Raw genomic sequence first — 23,442 nt, forward strand, 5'->3', positions numbered from 1 at the left:
TCATGCTGTACATGACATTCGTGTCATGATTTTCATGTTATGACTTGTCATTTGTGTTCGTCATACAGTCATGTTACTCCATACCAATTTTGGTGCACATTCGATTAACCAAGCGACCAGGAGAGCACGAAGTCGTAGGCGGCTAGATAGATAGATAGATAGATAGATAGATAGATAGATAGATAGATAGATAGATAGATAGATAGATAGATAGATAGATAGATAGATAGATACGGTCAAAGTCGCAGAAGTTCGCTAAGAAATGCTTCGCATTTAATACAAATCTTGAACCATGGAAGTTGAACCTGTGAGTTACTTACATGCGCAGGTAATATACCAACTAAAGCTTAGCAAGAGAAAGAAGGCGTCGAGAGTTTAAAATTAATGCCAGTCGACAAGACCGGCAATAAGCTAATGAGCACGTAATGATAACACCCATGGGTGATTCAACATAATGCGATAAAACAGGGATTATGTACAGAGGAATCGTTCGCGATCCTGTGACGTGATTTACCAGCATGTGTACTTTACGGACTATCGAAGAACGTCAAGGGTGGAGCGTGAAAGAGCAGCGGGCGACAACCAGTCGAAATCCGGGCAAGCGTGAGCTCGTGTCTCGTGGCTACTACTGGCGCTGAGTCTTGCTTGCTCGTTTGGTTCGTCGTCGTCATCTCTTCACTACAATCCCGTTGTATTTATTTATGTATCGCAATTGCTAAAATTCAGGGAGGTCTACATGTTCACTAAACGCGGGCCTACCTGCACAGCATTTAAGGGGCAAGAGTGGCTTACTGTCAAGAAACGTCCTGAAACCACGTGCTCCACATGTGCGTGGAATGCACTTCACTTTACCTGAGCACGTTCTAGGATAAAACGTGACACAATGGGGGGCACTCAATCTTTAGAAAAAAATTTGAAGAGGTTAGTTTTATTGGTTCCGAAAACACTCCTCTCTAAACGGAGCGTAGATAGGTTCTGGGCACTGCTGATAAAATGTCCTGTTTATCATCTTTGGGATTTTGTCAAGATGGTCTCTCGTCACCCAGAGTGAGCATGGCGATGGTACGTCTGCGTAACGTAAGAAAAGTTCATGTAAGCACATAATCCCGCAATACATTCATAACGTCCTGGACAATACAAATTATTGAGAAATATTTAGACATGTCATGTCGCTGCACATTTCTTCTAGGGTATTTTAAACAACCCTTGAAAATGTGCACAGAAATGTGTATAAAAGAGGATGTGAGCTAGATGAATGTGTCTTCAGGGACTAGGTATACGTGAACATTGTTTTGTGTGAGCGACTGCGATAAACGCTCGCAATGTGGACTAATAGTAATAAAATAATATTGAAAGACGGATGTGGGGTTTATCATCCCAAAACCACGATATCATTATAAGAGACGCCGTAGTGGAGGGCGCCGGAAATTTCGACTGCATGGGGTTCTTTAACGTGCACCTGCATCTAAGCACACGGTCCCCAAACTTTTCCGCCTGCGTTGAAAGTGCAGTCGCCGTGGCCGGGATTCGACCATGCGACCTTCGAGTCAGCAGTCGAGCGCCACAACCACTAGACCACCGTGGTGGTGCAGCAATGTGGGAAATACTGATTTTGTGGGATGAGTATTTCACGGATTTATGTGCCGGCTTAGGCACGTCGAAGTCTTCCTTACAAAAAGTTAACGAAGCACGTACAGAACGCATGGAATAATAAGCGATGAAGCTGGTCCGATAGAGAAAGTGACTGTAGGCCAACCACAAAGGTGTTTTCTCAGCAAGAACGAGCACTGTTTGAAACGAAAAGAGTCACACATTCAGTAGCCTCGCAAATAAGCGGCTTGAAAGAGAGAAAGCCTGTGGGGAACGCAAATATACGGAAACTTGGAAGTTTCACCAGCTTGCGTTTCAATAGCAGAAGCGTCATGCGCAGCATCGCAACAATCATATCTTCATCGATAGGCAACTAACACCGAGTTCCTTCGGTGTGTCATCATTGTGGGCCCCAGGATGCGTCACTACAGTTACTATCCTGCGGCGTCTCCTGATAGCGCCTCGTGCATTATGTAACTTCAACACTAATACACCTATCGTAGTAGACGAAGACGGCGGTGCGACTAACCTCGGCGCTACTCTGGTGTGAGACACAGTGACCTTAATCGCACACAATTGCATCGTCACATAACATACCTCTTACTGCTGCGTGCGTGGTCAGAAAGTTCCGGCCTGGCCTCCATGGCCGTCCTTTTGAATTGGTTGACAGACCACAAGGTTCTTTGCTGACACTTTGAAACACCTGCCGAACCGAATAACTCACTTGTCTCACCAGAGAGTGTTGCAGAGTGTTTCAATCACTATTTCCGGGGCATTCTCGTTATGTTTAAAAGTTGAATTCAATTACGTCTATTCTGCCTAAATTCAACCCTTTCTCAAATACACATACAATATCACAAATAATTTTCTAGAACACTGGATTCCCCGTGTTTATACTTTGTGTTAGTCACTCTTCTCTTACCATCGATACCGTTTTGCCGTCAGTCCTGATAGCCTAAATGACAAAGTCATCCCTCACCTTGCAAGCAACGTTGAAGGCACAGGATATAAAAGCTCATTTATTGAAAGTTTCTGAGATGTGCAATGGGTGGGGCTGTTCTCCCAGGGCTCCACTGGCACAACGGCTCACACTGGGTCTTGTGCCGCTGGCTTACCGGGGTCTGTAGTGAGCGTCGTGCCTCCCACGACTAGTATGGGAGTCTCCATGTCTGAATTAATTGTGGAGTTTACCGCACTGGGGCACCAGACAGTAGTGCCTAATGTGCCCTAGCCTTGATGCACTTCCACACCAGGGGCATTCGTTCCTCCGGTATTTGACTTTGAAGAGTGCTATCAACTTGCGTGCAATTTCACCGATGCGGAAGAATGTGCGATAGCCCTCGGCGTAAGCGCTCATCTCCTCGATAGGCTAATAAATCCCAGCAAGCATGTCGAAGCTACGCACAGCGCCGAGTCTCTCTTACTCCTCTTAAAATCCTCCACCGAAACCAAGACATCCCACTAGTCTACCTTGTTTGAACACCTGCGCATGGGTCTATGGGTGTATGATTCAAGTGTTTTACGTTTCATTTCTTTTCGAGTGATATAATATTGGCACTCTGATATAATGTGGGCTGTGATCTGTTGTTCCATTTCTTTATGTTGCTGGATACTCAATGGTTCGGAGTCCTATACGGTCACTAATACGTCACTGTGAATTGAATCACGTAATTTCCAATGATTCGCCAGAGGTGGAACTTGTGAACTGCAAAAGCCGTGTTTATTGAGTTGGTGCATCCCACTTGGTCAAGTTCTCCCCCTCATGCTCGTTACACAGATGGAATTTCAAGATAACTCCGAGAAATGAGCTGCTTCTCAGGTAACACAACACCTTTCACATTTTCCTGTGATTCCCTCTGCCGTTTTGGCAGATTTTTGGCAGCGGCCGGACAACTGGTATCACTAGTACGAAAGTGGCCGAGATCAAGAGGCGTTTGCCGACTTTTCCCCTAGAGGAAGGCCGCACGAACCGTGAAATCGCGAAACAAGGCGCATTGACAATGCTTTTGATAAGCACACGCTAGTGTTTACACGCGCGATCTCGTGGATTGCAAAAGGACAGACTGATGGACTAGTTGGCATTGCATAACTCAGAGCAGTAGCGCAAACAATCACACGAACGGCGAGAGGTAAAGACGGGACACAGCACTCTGTCCCATCTTTACCTGTCGCCGTCCGTGTGATTCTTTGCGCTATTGTTCTGAGTCGATCATGTGGAGACGATTATTGCTAAGTTGCTGTACTTTAACGCTTCAAAGAGAATGTACCAGTATGCAAAATGGAAAAATGTGAAACGGAGGACATGCTTAAAAACCCTAAAATCTATGAAACCTTCTGTGAATATACAGTTTCTTGCAACATTTCAACACTTTTGGTGCACATTTACTTTCATGCGCTGAATGGCGCCGCCGTGTTAAATGTTTTCAACTGTACCCGGTACCATACAAAAAGAATTAACTTTCAAGCATCGCGTAATTCTGTCCGCATGCTAAGTGCCAATAAAACTGTCTTGCTCCTCTTATTTTGCAAGCACTTTTGGTATTATTAGGGAGCTCAACAATAGACAAGTGGTGACCACACAAGAGTGAGATTTATTACATTACATTAAAGTGGAGTTGGGCGAAAATAAATGAAATTTAAATTAACAAAAAAACTATGCCTTGCCTGCACCACCTAAATATCGCAGGCCAAAATCTTTAAATTAGATAAAAGAAAAAATGTAGTAAAATTTCGATTGAAAAAGAGAAAATCAGTCGGACGATCATAAATATTTTACAGCAAAACCTGTTATGAGATCACAACAAGAGCCGTTTTGGTGCCGTAGTTGTCCGCCGCCGCCGCGCGCCGGTGTCCGTAACTGCTATCGCATGAAATAAGAAAAAAAAACGAAATAGAAGAAATATCCAGGATGGAACGGGGTACGTACCAGAGCCCTCTTCCTGGGAACCCACTATTCTACTACAAAATCATGCCAGTGCTTGAAACTTCGTTCCAAAAAACCCTATACAGGCCTCATGTCAGGGAGGAACCACATTAACATATGTAATACAGCGTGGTAGAAGAGCAAAATAACACCCAGACGTCACACAACGCAAATTCAGCAACCAGGCGTCACACAATGCGAATTGCGCAACGAGTCGGTCGTCGAATGCTTCCTACCCGTTACAAAGGGCTCAGCCATAATTCTTCATCGTCATCAGCCACAGCATCAACAAAGTGCACTTAATGCCTTACAGATGTGTAGCGACTGCCACGGTTCCAACACAGAATAGGAAAAATGGCATAGTGGCTGCTTCCCTACTTCATAAAAATGATGATGATTTATAGCGTAGTGGGTATATCGCAAGTGCACTTGTATTAGTTGCCAAGGAAGCCCATAAGGGCCCCACGATCCATCTCCTCAGGCCCTCAATAAAGTTCTTTCCCTCTCTCTCTCTCTTTTTCAGCTTAACATTCGCTGTATAGCGTAGTAGAAGAGTGAAATAACAACTGGGCGTCACGCAATGCGAATTACGTTACTAGTGGGTCGTGTAAAGCTTCTAACTCGATACAAAGGAATTAGCCATAGATCTTCATCGTCATCAGCCTCCGCAGCTACAAAGTGCGCATAATACCTTACGGATGTGTATCGGGTACATCGCTTTTCCGCAAAATCACGAATAGCGGCGTAGTCGGTGCTTCCCAACTTCACAAAAAATATGATTTATGACGTAGCCGGAACCTTGCAAGTGTACTTGTATTAGTAGCCCGAAGAGAGTTTACAACAGGCTCTAGTAATGTCGCTCTTTCAGCTTTCGCTCTGACTGTGCTGCACTTTCCGCGCAGGCCTGGCGTTTTTTGCGCTGTGCACTCACCAGCAACAGTTTTCAAGCTTTTCAAAAATACACACGCGCTGTTTGCAATTAACGCTTTGTGCCTGTCTTGTCGTGATTATCTGTGCCAGTTACACAGTTGTAACGTCCATAGAGCCCGGGCACAATTTTTTATTTCTTGTTTTTGATTTTATTTAATATGTAATAAGGGCACGAAAGTCGCAGAGTGAATAAATATATTAAGCAAAGGAAGCAATCAATGCTCTAAGTTAAACAATGCAACGTTTACAAAGACAAGTTAGTCATGTCATGAATGGTGCACGGAGAGGAAGAGTACTTGAATGGGCTAGTTCGTGCAACACAGAGGGTTAGAGCGTTTTGTTGGTGTTGGCGAGTGTTGGAACATCGCTAGCGGCTCTAGGAGAAGCGCTTTTCTGGTGTGACCAGTAGAAGAAGACGTTCATGAGTGAGAGACTCGCGTGCTGTTCGCCTGTGTGGCATGGTGTTTCTGATGGTTTAGTAAATTCTCTTTCTTCTTTACTGCGTCTCGTGTTCTCAACGACGCCTGAAGACAACACGAGTATGTCTCGTCATGAATCGACATACATGTCAGGTTGAGTGCCGGTTTGTAAGTAATTTAAGACGAAATTCGAGCCGTGACTTTTTTCGATACGACTCAAGTGCTGGAATATTTTAGGCCGCATTAGTTTAGTTGGAGATCCAAATGTTCCAAATTATTGTTATAAGTAATTCGGATAGCTAGTCTTTCAATTTTTGAAGTATATTTATGCTTTGTGGGGGCCCCAGGAATTACAGGCATGCTCGAACTTTAGTCGAATTAAGGAGCAATGAACGAGTAGTTTAACAGCGGTAAGTGCTTGTTTAAGCTTTCTCTTAATGTATCAGAGTTTACGGAAAGCACGAAAAGATGTATATTGCATAGGAGAGTTCCAGGGGTGCTATGCAGGATGGCCCGAGATTCTCGGGTACACGAGTTTGCTCTGAGCTTGCATTACGGCGGTCATGACAGGAAGACAGTGAGGAGCACGCGATAGCAGCGTTGATAAAAACGACTACAAGAACGAGAATGTCGTCACAAACGCATGTGCGGCATTTGCGGCGGTTTTCAAAGGAGCACCGCGTGCGAACGCGTCAGCGGCACCACTCAGTCGATATTTTGACAGTGCAGCGACGTCAGCCTGATTGTCGCGCTATCTTTTTGCCAACTGATCATCGCGCCTCCCACGGGCGTGTTCGTGGGCGTTTGTCCTCTTTCGGAAAATTTTTTCATTCCTCCTGCAGCATGGAAATTTCCACTCTCAAAGGCAACAAGGGCGCACAGGCAGCACTCTGGTGCAGCTCGTTTTGCTTCTCTGGAATATTACAGATAAATAAATAGACAGGCTTCTGCTATACTTACGTTACACGTCTGAAGACGTTTCTGTAGTAGCGAATCGGTAGAAACAGTGGCTCCACAAACAAGTAAATAGTAACATTTCTCGACGCAAATCCCACCAGGGGCGCTTGCTTCATAGCCGTGAGTGGTACGTCGTGAGAGCAGTGAAACTGAATGCGAGACATCGTCAGATCGGTCTCACTATTGGTGCAATTATTTAGGAAGGTCTTAACTAACATGATACTGAATAGTCCTTTCTTAATTGTTAATGTTTTAATTACCATGACTTTAATTATCCAGGTTTAGTTCGCAAGGTCCTGAATAGCAGAGAAGTAATTAGCATAATACTGATTATCACGATCCGAATTAACACGACCTCGGTGAGTTAGGTCTTGATTATCTTGGTTTTAATTACACGCCCCTAATTAACGCTGTGGTAATTATCATTAATTGTCAGTGTCTTAATTACCGCGCGATTAATTACTCAGATTTAATTCGCAAGGTCCTGAATTGTACAGAGGTAATTAGCACAATCTTAATGAGAGTGATCCTAATTAGCACGCTCCTAATTAGCGTCGTGTTAATTACCATAAATTGATAACGTTTTAATTTCCATGGCATTAATTACTTAGGTTTAATTATCAAGGTCCTGATTAGTACAGAGGTAATTAGCGTATTAACAATTAGCACGATACTAATTAACACGACTTCGGTGAGTAAGGTCCTGATTATCTTGGTTTTAATTACACGCTCCTAATTAGCGTCGTGTTTATTAGTATGATATTGCTCCGGACAGCCATCAAAACACGATTATGCTGAAGGCGACGACGACGATTTGGAGACTGTTTTGTGTGTTTTGATATGAGCCATGCAGTAGAGGACACTACTACTACTACTTTGTGCCGCTGCCTTGCCCCAGTACTCTCTTGAAAATACACTTGTTTAGAGTCTCTAGCCTTCGTCTCTTCACGTAACATTTTGGTGGATGTGCTGGGTACCTCCCTTCGTCACGAAGCTTCGCAGCGGACGCAATCTTGAGCCTTCCTACATGACTCTGGAAAATGCGCCGACCACTCCGGCTCCAACACCTGCCGCCAACGCGACGTACATCAACGCCACCACTCCTCGCCATCCTGGTGTTTTCTCTGGTTCCAATGGGCAAGACGTCGACAAGTGGCTCAGCCTTTACGAACGCGTCAGCACAGGTAACCGGTGCGACCCTACTCTCATGCTTGCCAATGTGCTATTCTACCTCGACGGCACCCCGCGAATGTGGTATGAGACGAATGATACTGAGCTGAGAAGTTGGGATATATTCAAAGAGAAGATACGAGAGTTGTTCGGCAACCCTGATGGTCACCAGCTCGCTGCGAAAAAGGCGTTGTCGACCCGCGCGCAGACGTCAACAGAGCCGTGCGGGATGTACATCCAAGACGTCCTGGCTCTCTGCCGTGCATTTGACTCGCACATGATGGAACAGGACAAGGTTTCTCACATTCTCAAGGGTATCGTGACGATGCGTTCAATCTGCTCGTCTTCAATAACGTGTGCACTGTTGATGCGGTCATCAAAGAATGCCGGCTCCTGGAACTCGATAAAAGCAAGCGCATTATTCAACAGTTTGCTCGCTTGCCTAACATTGCGCTGACGTCGTCCTGTGCCGATGTTCCCCGTTCTACAAGCAATGATGCCAACATCACCCGAATTGTGCGACGAGAAATTGAAGCTGCTTAACCGGCTACTTGCGAGCCCAGCACCTGCGCTTCCCCTGCATTTCCGGTTTCGATTATTCAGGTAGTTGTCCGTCAGGAGATTGCCAGCATGGGACTCCACTCTGTCTGCTCCGTAAATCATGTGGACTCTCGGCCGTATCCTCCGACTGCACACCCTTCGCCGCCTCAGTTCGAACCACGTTTCCGCAACGCTGAATGGGGCACTGCTGACGACAGGCCCATCTGTTTCATCTGTCACCAGATTGGACACATCTCTCGGCATTGTCACAATCGCTTGAACTCTCCTGCACAGTACATGTACACTGGCTACCACCGCGCCAATGGCTCGTACCGTCCCTCTACAGCACGTACAGATCACGCTACCACTGAATCTGTTGCTCCTAGCCGCCCGTACCCGCGCTCACCTTCGCCCCTATGCCGGCAGTCCCGCTCACCCCAGCCCCGTCGCTCCAATTCGCAAACTAGATGGTGCAGCGCCCGGAGGTGCCGCTGCATTGCTCCCTACGCTGCCAAATACTTTACTGACCCTTTCAACCAATATGAACCCCCTTGAAGTACACATCGACGGTGTTCCTGTTCGTGCTCTAATCGACATGGGAGCCCATTTATCTGTGATGAGCGCTAATCTACGGACTCGCTGAAGAAAGTTCTAACAGTAACCGCGAAGCCGGAACAGCTTGTGCAATTGGCACGCACGCAGAACGGCGGAAGAGCAATCGGCACGCAGAACGGCGGAACAGCTTATGCAATTGGCATGTGTACAGCTGGAGTCGAGATCGCCAATCGCTCTACCATCGTTGTTTTCGCCGTACTCGCCCACTGCCCCCCCGACGCCATTCCAGGCTTGGACTTCCTTTCTTCTCATTCGTCCCTCATAGACGGCTCTACCGGTACTCTCCGCCTTGACCTTCCTCTTCCAGATCACCCTGCGCCGCCTCCCGTTCGCCTAACCACCGCAGACTTCGTTCGCTCACCACCCACAGCTCTGACCTACGTTGCTTGGTACCATCCTCACCAGTGCCCGACGGCGAGTACATTGCGACTCCTGTCAAGGATGTTCTTCTCTACCGAGGTGTTACAGTGCCTCGTTCTGTTTTATCTACTACACCCCCAATCGCACATGTTTGCCAGTGGTCAACTTTGGCTTGACAATGCAAGTGCTGCCACGAGAGATATTTTTGGCACATCAGCGCCTTCGACGATTCCTTGATACCATCAGTTACGTTGGAGGATGGTAATACCGAGCACACCGACCCCTCGCAGTCCGCTGCATCTGTTCTCGACGACCTGAAGAGAATGATTGCGCCAGATCTACCACCTAAGAATGCTGACGACCTCTACCGCGTTCTGTTTTCGTACCGCGATATTTTTGATCTTGATCGCCCAGTGGCACAAACTACGACCGTGAAACATCGCATAAATACTGGCGATGCCGCTCCGGCCTGTTCATAGGCGTCCATATGGAGTGTCACACGCAGAGCGTCAAGTGATTCAACCAGAAGTAAAGAAGATGCTCACCAAGAACATCATCGAACCATCATGCAGCCCATGGGCGTCACCCATTGTCTTAGTGAAAAAGAAAGACGACTCGTGACAATTCTGCGTGGACTACCGGCACCTTAACAAAGTAACAAAAAAGGACGTTTGCCCCTTACCTCGCATTGTCGACGCCCTTGGCTGCCGACATGGTTCTCGCTACTTTTTGTCTATTGACCTACGCTCTGGCTATTGGCAGATCGCTGTGGATGATATGGACCGCGAGAAAACCGCCTTTTGTCACACCTGATGGTCTTTATCAATTCAAAGTGATGTCATTCGGACTATGTAACGCACCGGCCACATTTGAACGCATGGTGGACTCCCACCTTCAAGGATTCAAGTGGTCCACATGTTTGTACCACTTGAACGACGTTATAGTGTTCTACCCCACATTCGCGAGTCATCTAGAACACCTATCTGCAATCCTGCAAGTTTCTCGCCGAGCCGGTTTGCAACTTAACGCATCGAAGTGCCACTTTGGTCGTCGCCAGATTACAGTGCTTGGCCACCTCGTTGATGCCAATGTAGTACAGCCGGACCCAGGCAAAATCTGCGCTGTTAAGAATTTCCCGATTCCTAAGTGTGTTAAAGATGTGCGCAGCGTCATTATTTTATGCTCGTACTTCCGCCGCTTTGTAAAAAATTTCGCGGACATAGCACGACCACACACTTACCTTTTTTTTTTAAAAAAGGTGCCATTTATATGGGGCGACGCCGAAGCTTCCGCGTTCGCTCGTTTGATCCGGCTGCTTACAACGCCGCCAGTTCTGGCCCACGTCGGTACGAACTGAAGTTCGTACCGACGCCAGTGGGCACGGCATAGGCGCAGTACTAGCACAGCAACAGCACAGTACTGATCGCGTCATCGCCTACGCCAGCAGGCTCCTCACAACTTCGGAGCGCAACCACTCTATCACGGAGCGTGAGTGTCTGGCCCTAGTTTTGGCGGTTGCGAAATACCGCCCATACTTATGTCGTAACGGACCTTCACGCGCTCTGCTGGTTGTCCTCATTGAAGGACTCTACCGGAAAACTTGGTCGCTGGGCGTTACGCCTTCAAGAATATTCTCATACTGTCATCTATAAGTCTGGTCGCCTGCATATGGACGCCGATTGCTTGTCCCTTTATCCGGTAGACGAGGCCGATGACACCGACCACGACGCACCCAGTGGCATATTTTCTCTGTCTTCTTTCGAGAACGTCGCAGACGAGCAGCAACGCGACCTTTCGCTGCGAGAACTCATCCACCGTCTGCGGACATGTCTCAATGACGCTTCAGTGCGCTACTTCGCCCTCGAGGATGGTGTCCTACACCGTCGTAACTTCCATCCTGATGGGCGGGAACTTCTAGTCATACCGAGACAATTATGTCGAACTGTCCCTTTTGAACTTCATGACGCTCCAACTGCAGGACACCAAGGTGTATCGCGCACGTACGGTCGCATCCGCCATCGCTTCTATTGGCCCGGTCTCCTCCGCTAAGTTCGACGTTTCTGCCTGTGATTCCTGTAAACTTCGCAAAACGCCCCAAATGTTCCCTGCTGGTCATCTCCAACCAATTGACGTTCCCGTACAGCCGTTCTTCCGTGTTGGACTTGATCTTCTTGGCCCCTTTCCTACGTGTTCTACCGGAAACAAATGGGTAGCCGTGGCGACTGATTACGCCACCCGATATGCCATAACAAGGGCTCTCCCCACCAGCTGCGCCACCGACGTCGCGGACTTTCTCTTAGATGACATCATCTTGCTCCATGGTGCCCCACGACAGCTACTCACTGACCGTGGCCGTAACTTTCTCTCTAGAGTTATCGCCGACATTCTGCGTACCTCTGCCACTCAGCACAAACTGACCACCTCATACCTTCCGCAAACGAACGGTCTCACGAAGAGGTTCAACAGAACCCTCACGGATATGCTGTCGATGTACGTGTCGGATGACCACCATGACTTGGCATTGTTCTCCCTTACGTCATGTTCGCATACAATTCTTCTCGACACGCCACTGCCGGATTTTCGCCATTTTATTCACTGTACTGTCGCGAACCCAACCTGCCACTTGATACTGTTCTTTCTTTGGCTGCCGCCCCAACTACCAAGTACGCACGTGATGCCATAGCACTTGCCGATCATGCGCGCCAACTTGCCCGTACTTGGCTGACTGCCTCGCAAGACAAACAGCGAAATTACTACGATGCCCGCCACCGCGACGCACAGTTCTCGCCTGGCGCGTTCGTGCTGCTCTGGTCGCCCTCCTGTCATGTGGGACTTTCGGAGAAGCTCCTGTCTAGATACACAGGACCCTACCGCATCATCCGCCATGTAACACTTGTAACCTACGAGATTACTCTGGTCAGTCTGCCTTCACCCTCTGCCGCCGCGTCAAGTGACATCGTGCACGCCAGTAGACTCAAGGCCTTCTCCAGTGTATCTGACCGCTAACTTAAAAATCTCCGGGACGGTGCTTTTACCGCCGGGGGTCATGCTGCGGACAGTCATCAAAAGACGATTATGCGAAAGACGACGATCACGATTTGGAGACTGTTGAGTGCCGCTGCCTTGCCCGAGCGCTCTCCAGTAAATACACTTGCTTATAGCATCTAGTCTTCGTCTCTTCACGTAACAATATTAATTACATTGTTCTTAGCTTTACACGACTTCATTAGCATGGTCTTAGTAAGACGTGGCTTAGTTAGCTCGGCTTTAGCACGATTTGGCCTAATCAGCTTCGTCATAGGATGTTCTGACTTAGCTAGGTATACCGCCCAGCCAATTAGCTAATCAGCCGGGCGCACGTGCAGACGATGAAGAAAAAAACGACGAGGAGCGAGCAGACGATGAAGAAGAGAACGACAAGGAGTGAGCAGACGATGAAGAAGAGAACGACGAGGGCGCGCGCCGGCCAAGCAACGCGCTATAATGTGCTGGCCGACCATGGTGATTATGCACGTGGCCTCGGCGATTACCTCTAGCAGCGGTGTCAGGCGCTCGGTCGGAACTAATCTTAGAGGCCCGGTGCTGGTTATTCTAAAGGATACTTAGTGCAGAAATTAAACGCTTGAAAATGAATTCAAACGGCCCGCGCACACATAAAAATATAGTTATTAGAGCTTTCTTCCACTTTTCTTGCATGGGTGCACTTCTGCACTCAGTGGAACGACAAACAAATGAAAGAAGCTGCCTCTAGTTTGACGACACCACCCAACCTTGTCGACCGCCCTTGACGTGACGCCACGTTCCATCGTAACGAATGCAAAGGAGCTCGTGCTGAGGGATGGACTTCACCTTCTCGTACTGTTAGCTCGTTCAAAAGGGGGTGTCGCCAGAGCTCGGAAAGATACCGAGTTTCGCGAAACTCGGGCCATCCTGCATAGCACCCCAGGACAGTGTTTCTGAAAAGGGTGGCACCCAAATATGTATAGTGATTAACTTCTTTAAGGGTCGAGGAGTCTAGCATATAACTTTAGGAGGCAGACGTTTGCTTCCCGGAAATGGGAAGAAAAGCATTCTTTTTCTACACTCATGGTCTTCTCCGACTGAGTGCACGAATAGAAAAATTGACTGAGGCTATGATAGAGATCATTTTATTCATTAGGGTGGTGTCTTCTTTAGAAGACACGCACTCATCTTTGAGACGTCTTATTTGAACGTTCGGCTTAACAAAATCAAAAATGCTATTCACGGGTCGGAGGAACAACAAAGGACCCAAAACACAACCCTGTTGTACGCCACATGTGACTGTAATATTCGCAATGCCCGTAGACTGTCGCGCCGCCACGCGGAATTCAGGAGCGTCCTCTCGAGGTGGGTTAGTAGACGAAAAAATGGCAGCACGCAGTCGCTCCCTTGTTCGGCTGCGCTAGCCTCAGTGTTAACGCGTAGGCAAGAAAGGAGCACTATGACTTTGCATGTTTCCTGCATTAGTGAACGAACCGAGTCCTCTGTGACACGAGAAATATGATTCTGACTTCGCGAGACGCAAAGTTTTCGTGAAAATACGTGGCCACTCGCGCGTTCTGTGATAGCCCACAGCGTACACATATCAGCTTCGCGAGGTTCTCTGTAGCCACGTAGGTTAGTTAAATGTTATCGCCTTACATGTTCAGTTGAAACTCACCCTGTTTTACTTCCATATAGCATTCGTCAGTGCTTTTGTAGTGCATGAATCGCATCACATTGTATGCGGGAGATCGGGAGGGCTCGCGATGTGCTCTTCTATACCTCAGCAATCTCAAGTTAGCGATACATTAAAATAGGGCCTCTATCCTTTGTGAGGAAAGCGCTGTTATGAATCGTGCGAGCGACGCTTCAGTCATTCGAGGACGCGTCCGCTCCCACGCCTTTCATGGAGCGAACGCTCTCAACGCCGGCGCGTTCACCAGTGTGTTGGTTTCATAGCCAGCGCCGCTTGTTTTTGTACGTTTGGTGATAGGTGGCAGCACACTGCAAGCGATTTGCTTGTTGACCGGTTTGAGATCAATATGTTCTCCGCATGGTGACGCGGAGTGGTCAAAGTCATTTGGTGGAGGGTATTCTTCAGATTGCATTCAGCAGTGATGTTAAAAGAAACCATCTTGACGACGAGGATTTTCCACTGGACGTAGAAGGCTGTGCAAGCACCGAGAGTGAAAGCGACAATGAACGATCCGCTGCTTACTCACGAGGAGCGAGTTGAACTTCACGTCCCTTCGTATGGTAATGTTGTTTCACGCTCGTAAGTCACTTTGATTGCATTTGATGTATAGTATCCTTGAGCGAGATCAAAATAAAAGCATAATTCTTCTTGTGCATTGCATGTAGCGCAATTATTGTGGATATTATAGAGTGCCGCATGCTGCCAACATGCTCGAGCTCGACCAGCGAAGCGAAATGGTTAGAGCGATGAAACGTGCAGTCAAGGCCACGATCTACGCCTCTCGGCTAACTTCTCCTATACTTCACCGTTATCTTCCAAACGGCATTGCTGTTCGGCGACTTTTTCGAAAATTCGACGTTGCGAAAAACATACGTGTGCATTCTTTTCGATATTCATGTTTCGATTGTGCTGATCGAACCTGCAACATCCGCAGACGACATCCGCAGACGAATTGCAGACGACTAGAGTCGGAGCGCGGCCGTGACACGAGCGCTACTGAATGGGATGTTGAACGCTTCCGTTGCGCTGAAGAAGTAACTCCGTCTTCCTGATTGCACAAGTATTGACGACGGCGTAATACATGTTTTCTAGCCATTACCACGTTACACATGCGGTCCCGTGCAGCAGCGAAGGCGCTACTCTCTAACGGCCTACTACTGCGGCAAATCCGTCAGGCATGCTCGCTACATACTACCTCGGAGTGCCGTTAAGTTCATACGTCAATTCTAATTCATGCAGTTTTCTGTAGCACGCACATGATTTAGCAAAGCATTGTCGATGCACGGTAACGGCGCTGAAATATAACCTTTAACACCGCAGCAAATAATAGGTGGCGAGCACTTAGGACTTTCCATGGTTTGGAATGGTATTTTGGTCTCATATCCATTTCATTGCAGCTCATGACTTCATCCGGTGAAAGTGGCACGGGCTGTACGTCCGCACGTACCATCTGCTCCTATGCTAACAAACGGGTTGACCCTCCTCCTGGCGCCATCTTGAATCGCACGGCGCGCCACCTACAGTTCGTGGGCATTGCGAATAGGCTGAGTGATGCGCACCTTTATCCGGGAACTCTTCGCGATTGCTTAGCTATTCAGCGATCCAAGAAACAAGCAGTTCAGGAACGCCATACTTTTTTTAGCTTGATTATTAGTTAGGAAAGACGTACCTTATAACAGGTTTAGCTAAAATCTAGTAAAATAAGTCAACTTGATAGTTATGTTTAATGGAAGAAGCAAATTTTCGTGGGCAATGCCGGCAGACAGCCTCGACGAGTATTAAAAGGCTGTTTGAAGCCACAAAAAAATTGCCATATTAAGCGACCGTTTACAGTAAGGGCAAATTATTGGAATGCGAGATTTTGATCTCCAGAACTGCTTTCGCCGTCTGGGGACTGCTGTAGAAACTCGAAACGTATGGCAATGCGCTTGTGGTGGGCGTTCGGCCACCTCCTCTATTCTAGCACCGTGCGCTCTCTTATGCTTTGGTCAAGGCAAAATATAAAATGTATGTGTTCTTTCTGCTATAGAGATTGAGAAAATTTTCAAGTGACACATTACTGTTAAACTGCAAGCACACTTCCAAATGGAGAGCAAATAGCGAAAATTAGAAGCAGCGTTGAAAGAGAGCAAGCAACGCCAAGTCTCTCCAGTGTAAAAAGATTAGGTTGGTAAAAATGTATAAATTGTACTGTGAAACGCACTCACTCCTACCTTTCAGATCTGAGAGAACTAAAGAGTGTTTGTTGTAATTCCGTACCACGTACTCCGTCTTTGCGCCCAAATTATGTGCTAGGTATTCTGCAATAGTAAAGGAAGATTTCTGTAATGATTAAATATATCCGCCGATCAAACCTGCGACTCAGGAACCATGATCTTCCACACAGTGACTAACACATATAACGAGAGCAAAACTTGGCAAGTTGTAAGATAAATAGTTGATTTAGAAATATAAAGCTGTCTTAGTACTTCACGCGAGCAAGAAAAATACACACTGAGCCCTTGATAATATATTTAACTTGTTCTAGCTGAAAACTTTTTCACAAAAGTTGGTTTAAGAAAGGGAAAATAGAGAACCACCCGTTTGTAGCACGAAGCCACAAGGAAATCCATACGGATTTCTCAGATTGGCAGGATTGGTAGAGCTACCGTCCCGGATAGGCGTTGGTCCCGGTTTCGATCCCCGGACCAGGACGAATTTTTCAGCAGCTAGGAGGCTTTAGTTTCTGAGAAATCCGTATGAATTTCCTTGTGGCTTCGCGCTACAAACGGGTGGTTCTCAATTTTCCCTTTCTTAACCCTTCCGCCACCTTGCGGGATTCCGAAGAACTGATTTGCAAAAGCTCGTTTAATGTTTCATTGAAGCCTTGATTCATTGGCATTCGTATTGTTCAATCTGTTCGTTATAACACAAATACCTAGAAAACTGCTACTTCCTAACAGCATGTATTCTAAGTTCAATGCATTTCTTAGCGAATCAAAGGCACTTTGAGCGTTTCTATCTATCTATCTATCTATCTATCTATCTATCTATCTATCTATCTATCTATCTATCTATCTATCTATCTATCTATCTATCTATCTATCTATCTATCTATCTATCTATCTATCTATCTATCTATCTATCTATCTATCTATCTATCTATCTATCTATCTATCAATCTATCTATCTATCTATCTATCTATCTATCTATCTATCTATCTATCTATCTATCTATCTATCTATCTATCTATCTATCTATCTATCTATCTATCTAGCCGCCTACGTCTGTCCTTTTAAGATTGTTCCACATACGTTCTGCATGCATAATTATGTCCCACATGTCTTGTAAGAACACTTGTAAGTGTCGCAGCGTATTATATACGGCATGATACACTTTGTATGATTGAGTATAAAAGAGCGCTGATAGGGCGGTTTGAGGTGGTCGTTCTTAGTAACAGCAAGCTTATCATGATATAAGAAGTACATCTTCCTTGCAGCTGTTTATACGTATTTCGGAAAGTACACGTGGTGCAAATAGTTCGTTGGAACTTTTATCTGGGTTAGTGTACCTACAGGAAAGGTGTGACATTTGGATTTTTCCTATATTTCGCTTGCTGTGGCGAGATGCTGCTATGCCGAAGACAGGCGCTACATACCCATAGGGTGCACGATAGGCTTTGTTGGTAGAGCATGCTTTAAATTTCAATAGAGAGCGCAATAAAAACAAAAATGGAACACAGGGTTATATTTTCTGCCCCCTCTGTTTTTATCGCGTGCCCTATTGAATCGCAACTCATGAGGCAGAAGGCTTTTCTTGCTACAATATCTGCTACAAAACGCTCTTTATTGCTTTTGTATTTATAGAAAAAAAAAATTGGTGCAGTATATCGATGCCGAACGAACGTTCATCGTATACCAATATGTCCGCTCACCTGCTTCCACCATGAGGCCCTTTTCTACAAAAAATTACCGTAGTTTAAAGTATAATTGGTAGAGAAGCATGCGCCAATAAAGCTTAGATATTTGTCACCTAAAACGCCTTGCTGTCGATTCCATGTTTGGCCAACAACACCTAGATTATTGGCTCGGGCCGCTGTCAGGGCCGATCTGCGGTAGGGCCGCGGGCGGGGTAGGTGAACTTTTTTGTCGGGTTCGGGCCGGGCCCGGGCCTTGCTTTGAGTCGCCGGGCCGGGTTCGGGCGCGTAAACTTGAACGAGTGCTGGGCGTGGGCTTTGCTCGGGCCAAGAATCACGTCCCGTGCAGTGTTCTAAGCAGTGCTGCTGACCACCCTGCCGGAACCGTCTCTACATAGTGCACTTGGTCATTTGCAATGTAGCAGCATACTTTGCGCTTTCTCATTTAAATTTTTTTTGCGCTATTCAGAAAAAAGGATTTTAGGGGCAAAGCTCCTTATGCCGTGGGTCTGTCCATCCTCCGTTTGTAGCGTTGTAGTAGCCACCTCTAGCTCGTGAGAAGCGCGCGTTCTGGTATGCAGTAGAAGAAGAAGACGACGTTGACGAGTGAGACTCTCGTGCGTGTTCGCCTGTGTGGCATTCTTTCTTCTTTACTGCGCGCGTTCTGGTATGCAGTAGAAGAAGATGACGTTGACGAGCACGATTTCTCTTTAGCTCGGAGTCGCCAGATGGAAGACAAGGCTACGGAACGGAGGGAACGGAGGAGGCGGCAGCGCGCGCTCGCAGACAGAATCCTGAGGTGAGAGCCCGCGAGGCCGAAGCTGCACGGCTGCGGCGAGAAGACCCCGCCGTTCGAGCCCGCGAGGCCGAAGCTGCTCGACAAGCTGCAGGGCTGCGGCGAGAAGATCCCACCGTTCGAGCCCGCGAGGCCGAAGCTGCTCGACAAGCTGCACGGCTGCGGCGCGAAGACCCTGCCGTTCGGGCCCGCGAGGCCGAAGCTGCACGGCTGGGGCGGGAATCGGATCTTCAAAATGTGAAGGACCGTGAAGCGGCGAGAAAGCGCGCGTACCGGCAGGCAGAGCCCGAGGCTGTGCGAGCACGTGAAGTGGCTGCAAAACGCATCAGGCGGGCTCCGCCCGAAGGCGCCGACGCGTGCTTCCAGCGGGACTTCCTTGATAACAGTTTCGGCCATAGTTGCGGTGTGTGCAACAGATTGTGGTTATCAAACAATCTAGTCACAATATCTTCCATCAAGAAGGACCACGCTCGCGCCAATGCCATCGCCGTGCCGCAGCGCGAGTTCGCTTCGCCCCACTAATCATCATTCACCACGTGGATATGCTGTAATTTTATTCCTCTTCCGAAGGCAGAGTGACAGTGGCACATTGGCGCTTGGCACAGCCAAATTGCTCTCGATGGCTGTGCCTTTGGTGCTGCGTTTCCCGCATTCTCGCTTCGTTTTGAGCACCTTGTTGGCCAATAGAATATGGTGCTTATTATTTTTTTTTGGCGCGCACAGATTCGTATCAAACACACTCTTCTAATTCCACTCAAGCATTCATAAGAGGCTGAAAACGCCGAAAGGGGTAGTACTGTACATTTCAATAATGTGGTTGCAGTGCGCAGTCATGAAAATATTAGCAGCAAGACATCCCACGCTTTGTACTCCAGACGGGAACCGTTTGGTCTGGGACGATAGAATCTGCATCTTTTTCGGTGTCGCATGCGTCACTGACATTTTCATTAACATGTGCAATCGCGGATTCATCATTGCGCATGAGATCGCGAATATCCTCTTCCTGGCCATATTTGCTGTCGCTTGAACTGTTGCCTCCAGCAGAGCTGTTAGCGTCGGTTGGAATATCTTATAACAGAAAAAGGTATTTTTGGCATAGAATAAACCTTTATGGCGGATTTCCCCGTAGAGTCTAGGACCCCATTTCTAATCCCTTTCATGCACGGTGGTTGGTGTAGCTGACTACCATAAAAAAAGTCATCGTACATAATCAACCTGGTCCACATTGTATACTTGCCAATATAGCCAGTAAAATAGAGTGTCATGCTGCGTGTTACATCTAAGAAAGGTTCCGTATAAGTTCACACAGCTTTGTGCACGTGGGAACTTTCAGAGTCCTGCGCGGGAAGCGACATGTTGGCTCTAACGATGTTGCTTAGCAAGAGAAAAGCTCCCTTAGAGAACCAGCACCAAGTGGCACACAACACTTGTTTGCCTGATAAACACCTAGGTGGCACTGCAAAAAGAAATTTGAGTAGGTGGTCAGCAACGCTGACCACCTAATCAAAATTTCTTTTTCAGGCACGGTGACTAAAAGAGTTCATAAATATTTCATTTCGATCTCATGCCTGGCACGCTTGTAACTCGAAATACATGCAAAATCTGTTGAAAAGATTGAGATATAAACAGCTGGGCAAACATAAAGGTATTTAGTATGTAGTTCGCAATATCGCCGAAGAAAGTGAACCGGAAAGGTGAAGTATACTGTCGCATGAGAGCTTCTCCAGAAAAGTTCATGTAGTTCTCTGCAGTATTTAGGCTTCTTCGAGGGGTGCGAATTCATTGCGGCCAGCTATGCAGCCACGTAGAACGACCCTCTCTGACGATAATTTTTCCTGCTCGGAATGCAAAAATAACCGAGATTCCCTATTACGTTTGGTTGTTGGTGAGGTACACTCTGGCATCAGCATGACTTGTTTTAAAAACCGATGAAGTACTCCTAGCGTCCGTGGTACTGCTAAATGTCCGGCCACACTGTATGTTCAACGCAACTGCTCCCGAAGCGCTTGGAAGGGATATAGCGACGCGAGGTCACGTGACGCGAGTAAGCCATTCGCGTCGGCGACAGCGCGCGGAAAATAGATGCGATACCCTGAATTTTTTCCAGCGACTCTACTCATGATTACTATACTCCATTTCCCAATTACCTTGCAGCCCTGCCGAAGATACGAGGAGTACTATTATTTGAATCGCTCCTTTGTTTACGTGCTCCTAGGACTACCAAAGTGGTGCGGAATCGTAAAACTTGTTTTATGTAAACATAGCCGATGACGCCACAACATCAGCGCTGGTGATGCGTCCACGATGAGAGACGCCCCGAATGCCTAAAATTGTTTGCTTCGCCGAAAATTTGCTCTTCCACTCAAGACCAGTGCGCGATGGCCGCTGAAGCTGCGGTAAGTGAATCTGCAGAGCGCTACAGGACAAAGATCAACCATTTTTCAAAAGAAGCAAGGTTAGTGGTGCTTAATGTGTTTGGTGCGGTGAAAAAAGAAGTTGGCGAAAGCACAAGTATGAACGCTGTCTTAAGAAGAACCGCGTTCCTCACAAACGCCAGCGAACGCTCCGTCTACAAATGGGTTTCTGGATATCGAAGAAACGGCGAGGTGGCATCCCCGAAATGGTTCTTGCTGTTCTTGCGTGGCGGCAGAGAACCCGAACGGAGAGAGAGATAATAATATTTAATGAAAATCCATGAGAGGTTAGCCCGAACGGAGAAAGAAACTCGACGATTTTCACTTGAGCGTGCTTTCCCATAACATTTTCTTTACCAGTTACGCAATAAACACTGCAGCGCGATTTTACGTTGAAAAGCATGTTTTGTTTATTCACTTATTGCTCAACTGAGGGCACGCACAGTACGTTACACATTGAGGCACCCACAAACTAACGGGAACTGAATATAGAGCTGTCTGGTCATCAGTATCAAGCTACTGTCGGCAGTACCATGACTGAGCCTTAGTGACTTCCGTTGGAAGATATAATGATACACGCTTCGCGAGTGCTGTAATACACGTAACGCTAAAATAGCCACACTAGTTGTGGATGTGGGTGGGGAGGAGGAGTTATTAGCCTTATTTATTTATTTATTTAAATATTTATTTATGTACATTTTCAGGCGTGAAAACAGCTTATGTTGATTGCGGAGAGCAAGTACCGAAAAAGCAGGCGAGCCGACGCCAAAGAGACGCCCAGTAGACGACGAGCAGACGCCTCGACCCGGATGAATACATCTTGAGGGGCTTTCGCGTTTCCCATTGGCTAAGAAGCCTGCAGCTTCCAGAGTGCTGCAAGGTACTTCTCAGATGGAGTTTATGTTGGTTGTCTCCGCGGTTGTCACGCTTGCTCACTGATGACATCTTCGGCAAATCACCGCGGTGCGCTCTGGGACGCCCAGGCGCTACAATGATTGGAAGCCGAGCACCTGGGCGTCCCGGTGGGCACCGGAGTGATTTGAGGAACATGTATAAGAGACGCGGTGTTTCGATGTGGCGCGCCTCCGTTCGTTGCGCTCTGCGGGCCACCAACTGAGACGCGTCTCTGCGACGCTGCTCCATGCGCTTGGCTTCATCATCATCATCATCAGCCTCTCTACGCCCACTGCAGGGCAAAGGCCTCTCCCATGTTCTGGCAATCAACCCGGTCCTGTGCTTTCTGCTGCCACTTTATACCTACCAACTTCTTAATCTCATCTACCCACCCAATTTTCTGTCTCCCCCTCACGCGTTCGTTATCTCTTGGAATCCAGTCAGTTCCCCTAATGACCACCGGTTATCCTGCCGACGTGCTACATGCCCGGCCCATATCCATTTCTTTTTCTTGATTTCAGCTATGATATCCTTAACCTCCGTTTGTTCCCTGACCCACTCTGCTCTCTTCCTGTCTCTTAAGGTTACACCTATCATTTTCCTTTCCGTCGCTCGCTGCGTCGTCATCAATTTAAGTTGAACCCTCTTTGTAAGTCTCTAGGTTTCTGCCCCGTAGGTAAGTACCGGTAAGATGCAGCTGTTATATGCCTTCGTCTTGAGGGATAGTGGTAGGCTACCATTCATGATTTGATAATGCTTGCCGAATGAGCCCCGTCCCATCCTTATTCTAGTTATTTCACTCTCATGGTTCGGCTCCGCGGTTACTGCTTGTCCTAAGTAGACGTACACCTTTACAACTTCCAGTGTCTCGCCCCCTATCGCAAAGGGCTGTTCTCTGCCAAGATTGTTCCACATCACTTTAGTTTTATGCATATTATTTTCAGACCTACTCTTCTACTTTCCGTATCCAGTTCACTAATCATGAGCTGTAATTCGTCTCCCGCATTACTCATCAATGCAATGTCATCAGCGAATCGCAGGTTACTGAGATACTCTCCATTAACTCTTATCCCTAATTCTTCCCAATCTAGGGCCCTGAAAACCTCCTGTAAACACGCTTTGAATAGCATTGGAGAGATCGTGTCTCCCTGCCGTATGCCCTTCTTTAATGGAATTTTGTCGCTTTCTTTATGGAGGACTATAGTGGCTGTGCATCCACTGTAGATTTCTTCTATTATG

General features: G+C 47.2%; 1 protein-coding gene across 6 annotated transcripts in view; it reads right to left on the reverse strand.

The window, feature by feature from the left end:
* Nucleotides 1-905: 905 nt before the first annotated feature.
* Nucleotides 906-23,442, reverse strand: part of LOC119399394 (uncharacterized) — a 137,337-nt gene continuing 114,800 nt past the window's right edge. For 4 of the 6 annotated variants that reach the window (XM_037666210.2, XM_037666207.2, XM_037666209.2 and 1 more), the window contains 2 exons: nt 16,417-16,503; nt 906-1,068 (listed from right to left, as the gene is read on the reverse strand). In XM_037666210.2, the coding sequence (XP_037522138.1) occupies nt 929-1,068; nt 16,417-16,503 (227 nt within the window). In that variant the 3' untranslated portion in view covers nt 906-928. The remainder of the gene's footprint in view (nt 1,069-16,416; nt 16,504-23,442) is intronic. The other 2 variants (XM_049417680.1, XM_037666208.2) reach the window with 1 other exon arrangement.

This window comes from Rhipicephalus sanguineus, chromosome 7 (genome assembly GCF_013339695.2).
Source record: "Rhipicephalus sanguineus isolate Rsan-2018 chromosome 7, BIME_Rsan_1.4, whole genome shotgun sequence".
Lineage (NCBI taxonomy): Eukaryota > Metazoa > Arthropoda > Arachnida > Ixodida > Ixodidae > Rhipicephalus > Rhipicephalus sanguineus.